The 18,124-nt window shown below is 32.3% G+C and overlaps 2 protein-coding genes across 3 annotated transcripts; one reads left to right on the top strand and one right to left on the bottom strand.

Moving 5' to 3' along the window:
* The first annotated feature begins 2,887 nt into the window (after positions 1-2,887).
* Positions 2,888-9,015, top strand: LOC122606987 (tropinone reductase homolog At2g29260, chloroplastic-like). Of its 2 annotated transcripts, none has more exons than XM_043779902.1 (5): positions 2,888-3,194; positions 5,879-6,086; positions 7,616-7,832; positions 8,272-8,378; positions 8,770-9,015. In XM_043779902.1, the coding sequence occupies exons 1-5, from the start codon at positions 3,013-3,015 to the stop codon at positions 8,824-8,826; spliced, it is 771 nt and encodes a 256-aa protein (XP_043635837.1). In that variant the 5' UTR covers positions 2,888-3,012; the 3' UTR covers positions 8,827-9,015. The 2 variants fall into 2 exon arrangements, with proteins under 2 accessions (XP_043635837.1, XP_043635836.1); XM_043779901.1 differs by having other exon boundaries at positions 2,894-3,194; positions 8,638-9,015.
* Positions 9,016-15,194: 6,179 nt separating this feature from the next.
* Positions 15,195-17,452, bottom strand: LOC122607811 (probable protein phosphatase 2C 24). The gene is made up of 4 exons (XM_043780862.1): positions 16,922-17,452; positions 16,321-16,638; positions 16,056-16,161; positions 15,195-15,678 (listed from the first exon to the last, which is right to left on the bottom strand). Exons 1-4 carry the CDS (start codon positions 17,375-17,377, stop codon positions 15,353-15,355), a joined length of 1,206 nt encoding a protein of 401 aa, XP_043636797.1. The 5' UTR covers positions 17,378-17,452; the 3' UTR covers positions 15,195-15,352.
* Positions 17,453-18,124: the final 672 nt, after the last annotated feature.

The following is an 18,124-nucleotide window of genomic DNA, read 5'->3' as shown; positions in this document are numbered from 1 at the left end:
CAGATAATATGTTGTAATGCCATCACACTCGACCAACCATCTATTTCTTGTCTTTGAAAACATCAGTAAAGCCACAATTTTGTCCTTTTAGATGTACTAATAGATCTATGTGAAATGTGTCATATTGTGTGAACATTCGACGACATTAGGCTTCATTCAATCAAAGTAAAACAATATATAATTTAGAAAAGTCACAACTCATAATGGTCAACCATTGGGCCGTCCTTGGCAGGCCCAATACAGTTAGCATGTCTTCCAAGTTCCAATATTAAAACCGGTTAAGTGTTTTAGTGTTAACTGGGAATGTTGTTACAGTTAATATAATATCCCATTATTTAAAATTTTAATGTGAGTAGTAAAGCGTTATTAAGATATCTGGAGGAAATAATATAACTGGTCACCTTATACTTTATTCATTAAAAAATATTATTGATCACTTAAATATTTATAAATTACTAGGATAATTTATTCTCGTGTCACGTAATTGATAATAGCTACTTGCTATATAATAGAACTAGCTTTCATTTCCGTCCGATGAACATGTAGTCTCAAAATATATATATCAAAGGGAATCAAAATGATTAACATGTCTTCGGTTCATATCTTCAATATGAACCAACATTGTCTTCATTTCATCTAATAAAAAAATCAAAATATGCCATATTCTAAAAAAAAATTTTTAAAAAATGTAAATGCGAGCAAAATAAATTTAAAAGAATAAAACCTTTTGTAAAAAAAAAACCATGATCAACCTACAATTAAGAAGATATAAAGAGAACCCCCAGCATGGTAACAGACTTAGAGGTGGAAACATGGGTAGGTTGGGTAAATGGTGTCCTCATTTAACTTGAAATAATATACCTTTTTTTATCTTTTAAATAGACATTTTAAGGTTTTTTTCCCATCAATTTTGATCGTATATATTTTTGTTTTTGTTATATAATACTTGATCTATAATATATAAATGGATTGAGTTTTATATGTATATTAAATCAATATAATTTTTATCAACTATAATATATAATAAACAAAAATATTTAAAGAAGAAAAAAACTTAAAAAGTCCTATGACATTTTAAATATGATAGCAAAATATTTAGTATGAGTTGGTTTGGGCTCACCCAAAAACTTGTTTTGTTCTTTATAAATAGTTTGTGGGTTATATACGCACATTGATTACAACTATAGAAATGAAACGAACATATGCCAAGTTATTTAAATGGAAATCATTATATGAAAAATTGCAATTTAAATGGAAAAATGTATAACGCCCCAATAACTTTCCTTCTTTAGGTAGTACGAGCCATGGACGAATCCAAATATCCAATAGGTTAAGGGTGGGGGAGGGTGAACCCAGCCGATTCTGCCCAAATTCTTGATTTTTTTTTCATATGTATACCTGTATAGTATGTTTTATATTGACCCAATATTAATAAATGAACCCAGCCCAAAACAAATAAATGACCCATAACCCCATGAGACCAAAACAAAAAAAAATTCGTTGTTTGCCGCATTGACATGTTATTTTGTTACTAGTATATTGCTACTTGTGTCATTGCTTGTAACTCTTTAATTTGTTCTTATTTTGTTGGTGAAGTAACGGTTTTGAATTAAAATTTTGCCACTACGAGGGGCACAAATTATACATTTTGTGTACAATAAGTCAATAACTTATCCCTTAAAAATTCTAAATATTAGCAAATCGAGAATCTAAAGAAAAACAATCCAATAATGGTTGAGAATCCTCTAAAGTTACAAGTAACTTTATTAGTAAAGTTAGTAATCCTAACCCTTGATTTAAAATCAAGGGTCAATATTCAAAGAACATCTTTGGATCTTAACCCTTGATTTTAATTCAAAGGTCAAGATGCTTATAACTTTACCTATAAAGTTAGAAGTAAATTTAGAGGATCTTCATCCTCCAACAATATAAAGATCTCCAATTAATAAGGTATAATTCTTAATTCATCCGGGTTCAAAATTTATTCATTCATGTTTGTAAATTTTGAAAAAAGTTTAAACTCAATCCTAAGCATTTAGATTTTCTTAAAGTCAAATAATTTGCCGTTATGTGTCTGTGAGTTCTTCCTTTTAATTTGGTGGGAGTGAAATATACAAGTGATTAACTTTACACAAGTAGAAACAAAGATAGATACAATGGATATTTGTTTTTCCATGAAAATTTGATTGACTCTGATTATCTTGTAAATATTTTAACCAACTTTGTACAATCTACTCACATAGAAAAGATTCATGTATGCCAATAAAACTCGTGACATTTATGTACTGATTAGCGAAACATCACCTTAAAAAGCCTAAGTTATACGCATTAGCCCACAGGGTGCCCCAAGAGGCCCTGAATGAAAGACCCAAACCTATACTTAAACCATCAAAGAAAGACATATCGATGAGGTTTCGCTTGTTGCATGAAATGAAAATGTGTTTTTTTTCCCAACCAAATCAAAATAAAGATGTTTATATTGCTTTTTTTTTTTTTTTTTTCATTTCACTTTATTATTATTATTATTATCATTAATTTTATTATTATTATTTTATTATCATTGTTTTTTAAAAAAAACTTTGTACAACGATATCCAACATTGTATTATGAGATTTTCGAAAGCAACATGGTTTGAATTAGTGGTAAACATTTTGGTTTTTAAAGATTCAGATTATGAGTTCTATCATATCTCATGCGAAAATTGAAGGAGCGAACTATTCTCTTAGACAATGCTTTATCGATCTAGAACTCCTGGAAAGCAACTTCGATACCTCTTTTCAACCATAAGTAAAAAAATAAACTTTTAAGTAAAAAATTGAAGCAACCTGCTTAGTTAGGTTAGATGGAAGCAATTAAGAATTTTTCATTTGCTTGACCGATGTTGTCAAACTCAATGCCTGAAGACAAAAGGAAAAAAAAAAAAAAATACTCGTAGTTTGAAAGAAACACAGAGGCGAAGAGCTCCACAGTCCACACTGTCAGTCTAACTGTTTGTTTGTAAAATAGAACAAGATGTGTGACACTTTGATTTCACCATCATCAATTCCAACCCCAAAACATTTAATAATGAAATCCCAAATGAGATGTAAAAACTCAAGCTTTATTCATGCTTCTTTGAATGCAAAACAACATTCAAATAGATGGTCTCTTCAAGGGATGACAGCTCTTGTTACTGGTGGCACCAGAGGAATTGGGTACCTTTCATTTTACATCTATCTATATCTATATCTATATCTATAATATGTGTGTGTGTGTGTGTGTTTGTGTTTAAGTAAATCTTGATTTATGCATATAATTTGGGTATTTTGTATAATTCATATATGCATTTTAGTAAGGGGTATAGTTTGTTTCAAATTCCAATCCTCTTGGAACATTTTCACTGTGTTTTAATTATTTGTGAAGTAGATTTTATTTTATTTTATTTTTTTGGAAATGCTTTTATGTTTGGAGAACGGTATAAGCGAATTGATAATTCAGGAATTTTTTTTGTTTGCTTTTAGTTTTTATGATGTGGATAATTCTAATTTTTTACCTGGGGGTAAAGAGACTTTCAAAGACACATAACCTTTTTAGTATAGGACCAATTTTTGGACAGATTTTGTAGAGATTTTTGAGAAAGGTATGTGCATTGAGTTTGAAAGTCAAATCTGACATGGTTAGGCAGTTAGCCATCCAGAGTCAAATAACCTTCTAGTATAGGATCAATTTTTGGACTGATTTTGTAGAGATTTATTAAAAAAATTATGTGCATTGAGTTTGAAGTCAAATGTGTCGTGGTTGGAGAATTCCTTAATGGTCTTGCTTTTGAAAAAAGACGAGTCATATGTACCACATGGATGTGATCTATAATAAGTTATTTGTGTTAATAACATAATGAGACGATTTTGGTGCAACATTTTTAGAACATAAACGACAATCATAATACGGGAATTAATAGTTATCATTGCAAGATTAGATTTAGGGTATGTTTGGCAAAACTAGCTGGTAGCTGGTAGCTGAAAGCTGTAACTGGAAGCTGATAGCTAAAGCTTTTTAGATATATTTATGTGTTTGGCAAACTAGCTGTAGCTTTTAACAAAATGTGTAAAATGACAAGAATAGACATAAGTAAAAAAAAAAACAAGTTTAGCACTAAAGATAATACTGTTATGTGTGTATGAAAGTACGTTATAATTTTTAAATACATAGAAAAAACATAATTTAATTCCTATATAATATAATACATATATAAAAAACTTGTTTTCTACCTATACACATGCACATATGTGTATATATGATACATACGAGTAAAAATGTGTAATACTTCAAACCAAATACAATTACAAATAAAAAACAAAATCGATTGTGTTGTAGTCATTTGCAAGTTGTGCCATATATATTCTCATTTCCATTAACGCATGTGCTAAGTAAAAAATATATGTCATGATCCTGTGCATAAATCTCACGTGATATTGTTATAGCAATTATCTAAGCGAATGAAGAGGAGGTTATTTAAGTAACTTTACAAGGTAAAAGCTTGCAGCTTTTGTGAAACGCTAACATTAGTAGCGTTAAGCATCAGAGCTTTTTCGCATGATCTAACAGCTTCTAGCTCCTTCAATCAAACAAGACTTTTTATTAGGTAGAAGCTTTTTCATAAAAGCTTAAAGCTCCTAAAAGCTCCATGCCAAACATACCCTTATACTCTCCTATCTTTAATAGAGGGAGTATTTTAATGTGATTGATATTCATATAACAATTGGGATTTGAGTTTTGTGTGTAATGCGTGCCGAGTTTTTTTAATGAAAACTTATATGCACACATGTACATTCCATGCTAGGGTAGGGTAGGGTAGGGTTAACGTGAGAACCAAACAAGGGTGAGAACTGTAAGAACCAGTATTTCCCCTCCCTCTTTCCCCTTTATGGTGTGGTTTTTATGATTTTTTAATTTTTATATTTTGATTTTTTTTTTAATAAAAACCCATTCCAAAAAAAAAAATGTCAAAAATATATGTTGTTTCAAAAATTTTTTAAAATAGGATTATGTTTTGAAAACGAATAGATATGGTGTGGACGTTGCCCTTATCCGATCTAAAAGGTTTGTCACCGGACGCATCTGGGAATGGTATGGATTTGATGGGCAGCGATCCAAGAGGTGTTGGTGGTTGGAATGTTGGATACGGTACGGGCGTAGCCCTTAGCTCTAAGAGCTCCGCCCTTAGAGATGGTTTTTTAGTAGTTCTCACAATTCTCACCCTTGTTTTGGTTCTCACTTGATCACTTCACTTCCATGCTCATTTAGAAAAGAGCTATAGATACACACATAAACATTTGATCCTAGGTCATAAAAGAGCTACATTTTCACTAATTTTATCAAACCTAGTGGTTTCAAATGTTATATCGATATCAAGTTGTTTTTACAGTTAATAATTATTATATATGTAGTACTTGTTGTACCAATGGGGTGAAACCCCAGTGGTACCGGCATCATGTGACCATATGGACCCAAAGGCTAGAGGTCACAGAACAGGTTCAAAACTTGCCAAAGGCAAGTGGAGAAACTATATCTTGTGATCCATGTATGAGGAAGGTGACTTACTAGGCATGAGTTCTATGCGGTGTGCGCTCTGGGTACCAAGACGGTACATAGGATCAGACGGTTCCCACCCATTTACCCTTTTTGTTGTAGTACTTGTTGTGAAGTTTAACATGGTGAACGTTTTAAACTCAATATTATAGTTCAACTTGAAAACAACTCTCTTTGATGTTTAATATGAGCATAGATCCTTTTCATATTAGGTATAAGTCAATGATTCATGATTCAGTGTGATGTGATATGTTAACGTAGCTGATAGGTATGGTACTGACTAGGTTCATGATATATTTTGTGTGCACAGACGTGCAATTGTTGAGGAGTTGGCTGGACATGGGGCGACCATACACACTTGTGCTCGAAATGAGTCTGAACTAAATAGATGTTTGAAGGGCTGGCTGGATGAAGGTTTTGAAATAAGTGGTTCCGTATGTGACGTGTCTTCACGACGTGATCGTGAAAGGTTAATGGATGATGTTTCTTGCTTGTTTGATGGAAAGCTTTATATACTTGTGAGTATATTCTCTATTTTGCTTGATTGGCTATGTTTATGTTAATATATATAATGAGGATGATTTAACTTAATAGCTTTTACTGCAAATGAAGTTTAGGACACGATCTGTAAATCATTACATTTGGTGTTGGTAGTTGTTACTAGAGGCGACAAAATAGTGGGATGAGATCAACTGGGCAGTTATTTTTTTGTCTTTTTATTTATCAAGTATGGGCATTTTGATCTTATTAGTCTTTTTAAAACTAGCTATCATTATGCTGGCTCAAAAGAAAAAATCCTTGAAACTATGACTTGATTGTTGATATGTTTTTTTTGCTACTTGTTTCTTACTCTCGTTAGCTTATGCTTGATGCCATGATATTTCATTGAACTATGTTCGATGGCTCGAATATCTTCGTATAGAATTGTACTATGTATAACATATTAGTGTGCTCATACTTTATGTGCAATCATTCTTTTTGGGTTGTATATATACTCTTATAATGCGACATTGCGACTCATAGTCACAAGGCCACCTAGGGCTGCGCCTGAGCCCAGGCCTTGGGAATATCTGTGCTGCCTAGTGCACCTTTGGCCATTGACAACTTTGACGCAAAGCACTTTTTCTTCAAACTTTGATGAGAAAACGTATACTATTGAATGTATTTAGTCACTTTAAGAATGATAAAAAAACTGTTGTAATCTATCCTTTCTAATAGATTGATTTTGGAAATTGTGTGCAGTACTGTGCTCTAAATTTGCACTTTAGACGACCTTCACCTGTTTGACTTTTATCCATTTGACCCTTTGTTTGTCTTTGCTAAATCATTTAACTTGACCCATTTGACCACTAGCATAAAACGTGTCCCTGATTGACCCATTCATAAGTAAATGGGTCGCACTCCCCCTTTTTCAGTTGTTACCCTTTTGATTCATGGAGCCAAGGGGGCTAGTAACTGTGGCCCCCACTCTCTCCTGTACCAGTTACTAAAGTTTATAGTCTACTTGCAGCCACTTTCAATACAGCAGAGTAACACCACTAATTGTGGGTTACTAGGAGTTCAGTGTTTTGTATAAAACCAGAAAATATATAATTTTCAACCCCGTCCCTCAGTAGTACTCAGGTTGTACTTTTTGATCTGCTTTCCTAGATTTTTAATGGAGACATAATGGTTTAAATCTATAGTTACCATTTAATGTGGTGGCATGAGTTTTTAATCCAATATGTCTTTTTATGGTAGACGTCTTTTTAATCCAATATGTCTTTTTATGGAAGCAGTCTCTTTACCTTTAGCTAGAGGCAAAACTGTCTACATCTTACCTCCCCATACCCTGCATTGACAAAGATTAGGTACTGTTGTTGTTGATGGTACATTTCATCAAGGTGTGTTTGGTGAAGGTCATCCAATATATCTTTTCATGGTACATTTCATTAAGGTGTATTTAGTGAAGGTCAAATTATTTACTTGATAAATCGAATCTAGTTTTAAAATTATGAATCCGTTATGTATCTAATGGTACTAAATTTTCTGTGCATTGGACCAGTAGGTAAACAATGTTGGGACGAACATTCGAAAACCTATGGTGGAGCTCACAGCCGAAGAGGTTTCCACACTAATGTCAACTAATTTTGAATCTGTATTCCACATCTGCCAACTTGCACATCCATTTCTCAAAGCATCAAGAGCAGGTAGTATCGTGTTCACTTCATCTGTCTCAGCCTTTGTGTCACTCAAGTCCATGACACTCCAAGGCGCCACCAAAGGTAAATTCCTAAAAGTTTTGAATTAAAGGTGGAAAAATGGGTGGGTTGCGTTGGGTTATGGGCCTATGGGTCATCTTGAATACGGTTAGGTAGAATTTTGCCAAGCCACAAACATTTCTGTTTTTTATGTTCTTGCATTTACTAACAGTTAATATTTTGAATATCTTACAAAAAGTTATGCAATGGTAATTCAGGCTTTGAAACACAAGTACACAACGATTCAAGTGGATTTATCCATCTTGGATACACATTTGCTGACTTTCAACCCACTCAACCCATCTGCAGTTTACTAATCATTTATTTTACATACATAAGAGACAAAGTATAACTTGACCATTGATGTATATTAGTCAAAGTTGTCAACTTCAAATCATATATAGTATTATAACCACTTATGATGAAAGTTTATATCATTATTGTGCTGTTAATCTACTTCTAGGAGCAATTAATCAGCTTACAAAGAATTTGGCTTGTGAATGGGCAAAAGATGGTATCAGAAGCAATGCCGTTGCCCCCTGGTATATCAAAACCTCCATGGTAGAACTGGTAAGTTCATATTTGCTTCCATCAACTTATCCTATCAAGTCTCAGAGATTCTGTGTTTTTTTTTTTTTTTTTTCACCACAATGATGGTTATATTACAAAGAAAATTCAATATAACAGTTTAAAAGGTAAATTTTTAATCAAATTGGCTCAAGAATAGTGTTAGACAAATAATTAAATATAATGAAACTTTTGAAACATTTATATGATTTAAGTTAGCAAACTCGGGAAATAACATAGTAGATTGGGCTAAAATTTTAAGGTACTTAGTAACAAAGAGTATGTTGACGAGGTCCTTCATTGCACCCCGCTTGGGCGACTCGGGGATCCTAATGAGGTCTCATCGCTTGTTGCATTTCTTTGCATGCCGGCTTCATCATACATAACTGGGCAGATTATATGTGTCGATGGAGGAATGACTATAAACGGTTTCTACCCGAGACACGGCTAGATTTTTCTTGGTAATTGTATTTACTTCAATTGAAATCATTTGTACTACCAAATTAGTAATGTGATATTTGTGACATTTCACTCATATTGTATGCTAAAATCTTTTTCTCATCCTTTTTAAGCAGGATGAATTGTTGCCATTGTAGTACATTTGAAGATGAATTTTGTATTAAAATTTTTTGCAACTTTAGCTACGTTCATGTTAAAAAAAAAAAAAAAAAAAAAAAAAAAAAAAAAAAAAAAAAAAAAAAAAAAAAAAAACCCCTGTGAGATTGAGAATGATGATATTGATCATGTCACGTTGTCATTTATAGAGTTATAGTGATCTCACTGGTGGTTCAAATTAGTTTGTTTTAGCTTGTTGCTTAATTTTGTTTAAATAAGCTAGTTAAGTGTTTGGATGGGCTTATAAGCTTGCACTTTTTTAAGCTTATATAAGCTCGTTTTGAGAAGCTAACTCTAGAAAAGTGTTTTAGCCTCCATTGCAATAATGAAGAGATTTCCTTCAAAAGCTCCATAAGCAATATAACCAATCCAAACAAATAAAAATATATCTATAAGTTTATATAACGTAAGCATTAAGTTATGAGATTATAGAACATTTAAACAAGGTGATAACTATGACTATGCCCTAAAACAGTTCACTTTTGTTTTAACACAAAAATATGGATTTTGCTACAAACTAGTTTTTTGTTCTAATAAAAGAAAAAACTTATGCAAGAATGAGTAATATATTATGGACTATTGGACTATAAGCTGTATAAATATTATTCATAGTTAGGTCTTGGATATAATAAATTGACCCATTTCGATCGAGCGGCAACCGCTGTTGCGGTATGGTCCAATTCTCTTTTCTCGAACATTCAGTCGGGATACAGCATTAGGGAAATCTCACCATATAATGGTGAAGTATTGCACGTAACCTAGACAAAATGTTGACCATGAGGCGTTACAAGTATTTAGAGGGAAAAACTCTAAGGTTTGTCATCCCTAAGGATCGCTAAAGCCAAGAGTGTCATCTAACTAGTTGGGCTGACGATTATTGGCAATGACTTCTCTTATTACCTATAATAAAATTTATTTGTTTATAATTAAAAAAAATTAATAAGTTATTTTTTTAAAAAGGTGTGAATTGCTCGCGAATATCAGGAGTTCTTGCAAACGTTGTTTTAACCGAATCCGCGTTAGAAAATCCGCTCGCCAAATGGATCCCAATTTAAATCCTTCGAGTTAAATTAGTAATAAATACGGAGTATATAGTAAAAAAGGGTAATTTTTTGTAAGAATGACATGCATTGATAGTATATTGCCTAAAAGATATATACTGTGTTCTCTATATATAATAAAAAACAATTGTGATTAAATCATCATTTTATTTAAAAATCTTACTTGAGAACTTTAAAGTACTTAAAAAATTTATTTATTTTTTCACTAAATAATTTATAACACCATTATAGCATTAAACTAAATTACTTAATTTATTATATACTTTTTAAATTCTTATCATATAGTTTGATAAATATCTTTATGCATATTCTTAAAATATATAATTTCGGTATCTTTATGCATATTTTAAAGTATATATTTTTCGATCAATATGACAAAATTAAATCAATTGATTCACATTTCATTATTTCATGAATATATTATAATGATCATCATTTTTTTTTATATTAAACAACTCGGGTTAAACCTGATTTCTTTGGCTAGTTGTTAAGTGAACAAAAATTGAGATGGGTAGAATAGCACATATACAATGTGACATTTTATAGAGACATTGAGACAATACTCCAAAGACAATCATCATATCAATCTAAAAAACTTTCTTCAGTCTATGATCACAAAGACTAAAAGGAACCTTTTTTTATACACTCATAACAAGTTTGAAATAGTTAATTTAATTTTTATTGGGTTTAACAGCAGGATAGAGTTGGTTATCTACTTGATGGAGCATAATGATTATTGGTGTTAAAAGAACACCTCAAAGGCTCAAATCTACTCATTAACCAGCCATCAACTAATTTATGTGTATTTGTAAATAATATTTTACAGGACTATCTATGAATATAGACATATAGTAGTTACAGACTTACAGTTAATATATGTAAACTAGAATAGTTAGTTATACATCATATATAAGTCAACTTTTGACTTCGTTTCTAACAGATAAAAAAATTGAAAATGGAATTGTTCCACAAAAACTCTCTCTGATATCTTTTAATATCATTGTTTACCTACATAACTCTTTATCCTTCTAAACTACTATTCGATATACTTAAATTAAGTTTAACTAATGTAGGATATATCTTACGTATAGAATGATCTAATTACACTTCAATAAAAAAAAAAAAATGCTACATACGCAAGAACAAGTGGTTTTTTATTATATGTATGTGTATGTATATATCTGTATGTGTTAGAAAGTGTTGATGATAGGAAGAAAGAGGTCAATATTGCGAAAAGAGTTTTAGACCACTCTTAACTTAACAATACTATTTTCACTTTATTTCCTTTAATAAGTTGTATCAGTTGAGTGTCATATTAAGATTTCTAAACTACTACACTTACCCACTAGAATAATTTATGGTCATTCCCAAACTTCTTCTAGACATTAATCTAGTGGAATCTGAAAATGAAATTTATGATAAACATCTCATAATGTTGATCATTAAATTGTCATCCCTAATCTTACTCTAAATAATGGGTTTGACACTTTGACTCTTTAGATAGATGTGTTATGGGAGTATTTCCTTAAGTCTATCTCTAATAATAGCTCATGATTTACATCTAGTTATCTAGTGTATGTTAAAAAAAGAAAACAATAAAAATAAAAATGTTCTATGTCATATGTCGCACAATGCGGCGACCATGGTGATAATGGCGCGACGTAGTGGTGATGACGGGTGACGGTGGTGGAGGCGGCATCGGTGGTGAATGTTAACTTTTTACGTCGTACAAAAAATTCTTTAGACAACTGTCTAACACATCTAAAGAACGATCCAAACTCTATTTACATACGCATTTATCAAATTTAGTTAAAACTATATATAGCTATATTGTTACTGCATTATGTATTATTTTAAACACCTTCAAGCTATATTTAGAAAATGAATTTGATAAAAAAATAGTTGTCATAGTTTGTCACTAATTTTCCACTGTGTGATATGTTTGGAAGTAATTATTTAAACCTTTTCAGTTTTTTCTTTTCTTCAGCCAAAGAACAAGGGCCAGGTTTTTGCCAGCACATAACCAGGATAGTGACCCAGCAGCATCCTAATTGGGCCCCCACTCATATCTACTTTGTCCCCACATGACACATATACACTTTTGTGTAGCATCTTCAGTCTCTAGTCTCTAGCCTTCTTTTTTTCTTCCTTTACCGATTTGCTCTTTACCTAATTAATTACCCATTTTCTCAGTCTCTAATATTGACCAGTGATGATGGTATAAAAACGTACTACACTTAATATATAGGGTACATAAAATGTAGTCATATGGACAATATTAATTTGAAAAACTTAACATGTTGAAGACGAAGTAACATCTCATTGTGTATGCTTTCAGCATAGCATAAATTTGATGTCCACAATTAATGTGTGGCCTTAATTATAGTATATATTATCAATATATATGATAAGAATAATCTAATACAAAAACACAATACAGTATAATATGGATATTATGTATATCAATATTTGTTTGTGGTTTGAAGCTTATAGTTGATAGCTTATCAATGGAGCTTGCAGTTAGAGATTTTGTTACTGCGTTCAAGAAAGTAGTTAGAAGTTGAAACTTACAGATATTAAAATGACATAAAAAATAATACAAGGGTATTGATGTTATTATCTTTGTACAAAGCTCAAACGACTTTCCATAAGTTGCATTAACTTATAAAAACCATACCGACGAGCAAATAGCTTAATGGCATAAGGTATCTCACATAAGTCTTTCAGTGATGCAAGACCCAGATTTAAGTCTTGCTGACGAGACAGAGTTTTATCCCAATTAAATGTTATGCCTTTAGGCAGTTTAATTGGGGGTTTTCCTCCTACAAGGTATTGAGGGTGAGAGACTCTCTGACATGGACCTGGTCAATACTTGTACAATGTAAGTTAAATCTCGTATTGCGAGCAATTCATTTACACCTTTCCAAAATAATTTTTTATGAAAACCATAATCTATAAATATTTTTGACAATCAAACAAATAAGCTAGTAATCTTCAACTTATGAAAGTTATAACCTGTAAAAGTGTGCTGAAAGCCTGAAAACACCCAATATCAACATACTACCAAAATTTAACGGGTCATCTGTTAACAAAAATAATACGTGGTCGATTACAATAAATATTTATACATATATGTTTTTAAGCATTAAGTTAAAGTGTTTGAGCATATATATTTTCATGGAAGATTTGAGTGATATGATAGGCGATCTAACACATGGTTGAAAGTTCATGTTCCCAGCATAACTAGTACTCGTAAGTCGTAACACACAACTGTAATATCATGTTTCCAACATGTCCACTAGCTACATATATTACTTCACATCATAAACGTAATTTATCACGCAACATGCATCCATACATAACTTGCCACAATTAATAAACCTCATCGAGCAACATTTTTTGTCTTTCGCATTTTCCATCAATGCTTCAAACGTACCGTGAAATGGGCGGAAAGCCACTCGACTTCTTTTTTAGCATATATATATATATATATATATATATATATATTATCAATGATGTCTTGGTACGTTTGTTTATCTTCGTGCTACTTGTCCACTACATTGAGCACTTCTCATTCCATCATATTATATAAGTCAACCTTCGATAACGTACCCTCTTTCAGGCATCAGTGATCCACTTGCATTCGTATAACCGTACCCTAGCTATATAGTAGTGATCTGTTCTACAATTCAACTTTCTGCATTTTTAATTAGCACAATTAATCAAAAATATTATACTCTCCGTATGTGCTTTAATTAGAGTTATAGAGCTTTTGATCATTTAGATTAGTGGTAAATATAATAGTCTTTGAAGACAGGGTCAGAAGTTCAATTTTCATCCCATAGGTCATTTTCTACCAATTAGATGAAATTAAACCTAGGTAGAGGTAAGATGTGTTTACATCTTAACTTCCATTACACACCGTCAAGGTATAGCGCCCAAAACCTATAAAAAACGACAGTGGGTATCTTTTTATTTTTACTTTTTAAAGTAAAATTGTTATCACAAAATCTAAGTTACATTTACCTCTTAACAATGGAAGCCATTTATCAAAAAATTTATATTAGAAATCAACCACTGTATGACAAAGTTCGTCATCATTTAACAAGTAAATGAAACTCAGTTTCAAATAATGATAACTTTGATAATAATTGATATTTTTAATAGGAAAATGATAAATTCTTTTAAAAACTAATCTAATGATTCTCCTAAAAAACTTAAATCAAGATAAGTATGAAAAATCGTGAACATAATAATTTCTAGTTGACCATTTTCTCAAAAAAAAAAGATACTTTTAAGAAACGGCATGACCATGTTCTCAGAAAAAAGATACTTTCAAGAAACAACGTGAAGTGGCTATATATACAAATTCATTTACGGATCTATACTATAGAAAATTCGAAAGTAAATGTTACCTGAAATTAAGCTATTTCGAAAGCAATGTTGGCTAAGAATTGTTTTGGAAATGTTGTGCTATTATCTATAGGACCTAAATTATCAATAATTTTTTCTCTTAATTTTATCATTTGATTCCACCACATACTCATTTCAGTCAAATTTTATATATGTTAAGTTTTAACCCAAGTTTTATATCTTTTAAGTTTTAACCTATGAGTCAAGACAGGCATGGCTTATACTTCGACCTTCCCATGATGATTGAGAAAAGTAGAATAGTAAGATGAACAACGAAAACGAGACAGACGAATGATATAACAAGGCCAGTGGCGGCTCAATCAAATCGGAAGTCTAAATCAAGTTCTTATTATTGAGGCCTTTTTCGAGTAACAAAACTATTAATATTCTAAATAAAGGTTATATCAAACACTAATCAAAAAAATAAATCACTTCTAATCAATAAAATTGTTATTACATTTTATCTTTCGCATAAATTGAGCTTTAAAAAATTTGTATCCACTGAAACAACTATCACCTAATTGATAAAATTTAAGTTCTCTAATTTTCATTACTACGTAGTCATATAATTACTACAATTATATGCACAGCTAAAAATATATGAGACTTTCGAATACTTGGGGCCTAAAGCTCTTGCTTTATTTGTTTTACCCTTGAGTTACTACTGAGGCAAGCTAGGTCGAATAAAAAAAAAAAAAACTATGAATATAACAAAAATAAGAAAGAGAACTAAGAAAGCACCACCAATTAATTGATTAAAATAATTACAATCATCTAAACTTAAATGATGGAAAAGAAAATTTCATTTCTATCCCCCAAACTTTTCCTTTTGCCGTTTTCAGGTCCAAAAGTCTAAAAGCGTTGACTAATAGTAATGATCGAGCATTTTCATTTCTTCCTCAAATCAATAACCACCACGCTCACATTATCCGCGCTTCGCCGTGCCAATGCCAACTTCGTTAGCAACATCGAGGCATCAGAACACGCTTTATCCCAATTTTCCGACCCAGGCTCTTCGTTTTGCACTGCATTCATCATGTTTGTGGATGGTTTCTTCCCTTTCAAACACATCCTTGCCACTCCACAAGCTGTGTCATTTGACACCACGTCCCATAATCCGTCGCTTGCAATTATCAAACACTCATCCTCTGATGTCCTGTCTGTAATCGTCACCTCCGGCTCACAGCACACATAAGGTTTCAAGTAGTTATCACCTAAGAAAATCAACACAAATATTTTACTAATGTTTATATCATTCTAAAGTAAGCGTGTTGTTCTTAGCATCACAAACATCACTAGGTTCTGTTTTTTTGTATATCATGTATGACACGATACGATCCCTAAGGATACATACACTCTAAATGCGACAATTTAAGATCCTTTTGTTAAACATGTAGTACTAATAACTTTAACTAACACTTAAAGGATAAACTTGTTTGTAAGGGAGATATGTATATACAATTATATATTCTGGTAATATTAGCAAAATTTAAAGATGTGAAAGTTTTTGAGTGTACTACGGTTGCATTTCTTGCACACCCTAGAAAAAGCCGGGCCACCGGCATAGAGAATTGAGGTCGTGAACTCTCACCGATGGCTCTTGACATGGCTAGAACTCCAAGAACTCTTGCCCCTTCCCAATATATAACTCGCCCACCAGCCGCCTGGATCCGGTTTAGCTCGTCTGGACGATCCGGCTGCAAAACCGGACGTAAATATTACACTCTAAACATATCATTTAAAATGCACGTCCCATGATATTTTTCTAAAACTATCTAATATATGAATTTCACTACAATATTATTTCAAAGAATTATAAACTTGGAGTTAGGATAAACACGGGCTAAATGACTAACCTTGTGATCGTTTGACAAGGGCACTGCTTTACCATTTCGGCAAAGCACTGCCCTTGAGTCGCCACAGTTGGCGACTATAATTTTATCAGGAGTGATGATGGCAACAACTGCGGTTGATCCAACTGCGTCAGACTCCGGAGCCTGAAGCTCACACCGGCAATTATTTCCACCAGCCGTACCATGGTTCCAATCAATTACTTCCTTGTCCATTTTACTAAAGCTTTCTTCCATTGTTTTAGTCCATTCTAATGTCTCAACTGTTTTGTTCATTTCTTCTTTCACCAATAAATGTAATCTATCCTTACACCTTGTTGCCACCTAAAACAATATATGATCATAATATTATATAAGCATTTTTTTTTTTTATCAAACTAGTGAAAACATTTCTTATACCAATGTAACAAACCAAAATACAAGCGCTCAAAATTTCGAATTCTGAGCGCTTATTTGAGATTTAAAAAAATTGAATAAGCTCATTTTATATTTCTTAATATAATTGTAATTGTAATTTGTATACGAAAACTATAGAACACAACGGACAAAAAGCTGCGCCGCTATTTTTATTTTTATATTAAAACTAAGACGTTTAAAAACGACGTACATGAGAACAACCGTGACCATCATACACGCCAAAATAATGCAAATTAGAAGCATGATCATCAAAATCTGTTGTTAAAAAAGAAGGATGAATAGCAACAGCATCTTCCATATCTCTCCTTCTTCCACAAACCGAAGCGACACCGAATTTCGGTAACGTTTGAGATTCAAGAGAAACAACCGACCCGAAAGGTCTTAAAACAGTACCAACTAAAGGTGAATTTTCAACCGCATCATTATTACCAACACTTTTCAGTTTCGATTCAGAATCGAAACCGGAGAAAGAAGCAGGCGAGATAATTGACGTCAGTCTCGCCTGCTTCACCCCGTTCTCTATTTCAAGAGACGGAGAGAACTTCACACGTCGAAGTTCCATCCGTTTTCGCCTCGCCGACTGCGAATTCTTTTCGCAGTTCGGCGAGGCCTCGTTTTCACTACTCACACAACATATCTCCGCCATCTTTTTTACCCCACCACCACCACCAAAAAACAATATAAACTACTCAATTATACATATAATATAAATCATCACATAAAAGAATTTAAGAAAAATTTTAAGAAAAGAGTGGGTGTTTAATTAAAAAAAAAATAAGGAACAAACAAAGGGACCTGAAAACGGAAGCTTTAGTAAGGTGCCACGGAGGGTAAGAAACTGACCGAACTGACCGAAGGAGGATATTTCGGGCAGTTGATCGAGTGACGTGTGGGAGTATGTTATGAAAGTGGTTCCCCGCCTAAAAAACACCTATATCCATGATCTCGGCCGTTGGATTATGATCTAATCAAACGCGTGTAATGTAAACTTTTCCGTGCGAGTGACGTGGACCAATTAGAATAAAACACGGATGGTGAGATAGTAATTTCACGGTCTGACACGCATGTGGTCAGTTTTTCTAAAACATTTGTTTTTTGATTTTGATTTTTTGTTTTTTGTTTAATTGACGGGGTTTTGGTAAAAAGCGGGGGTACGTGGCGAAGATCGTCAAGTACGAGATTGTGGAGTGTCTACTTTGTGTGTGGGGAGTTGAATTTAATATTAATTTAATTCTTTAAAATATATGACCTTTTTAGTGGTTTGAATTGATATTAAAAAAATACTGTATCAACCACTTAATTCATGGGTAAAAAATAAACTTAAAATTTTAAAAGTGTGATACATGAATTTTATTAATTCTCTTTCATAATTTAACGCATTGATTCTTTTACG

The sequence above is a fragment of the Erigeron canadensis genome, chromosome 7 (assembly GCF_010389155.1).
Source record: "Erigeron canadensis isolate Cc75 chromosome 7, C_canadensis_v1, whole genome shotgun sequence".
Classification (NCBI taxonomy): Eukaryota; Viridiplantae; Streptophyta; class Magnoliopsida; order Asterales; family Asteraceae; genus Erigeron; species Erigeron canadensis.
This window is presented reverse-complemented; position numbering and strand designations above follow the sequence as displayed.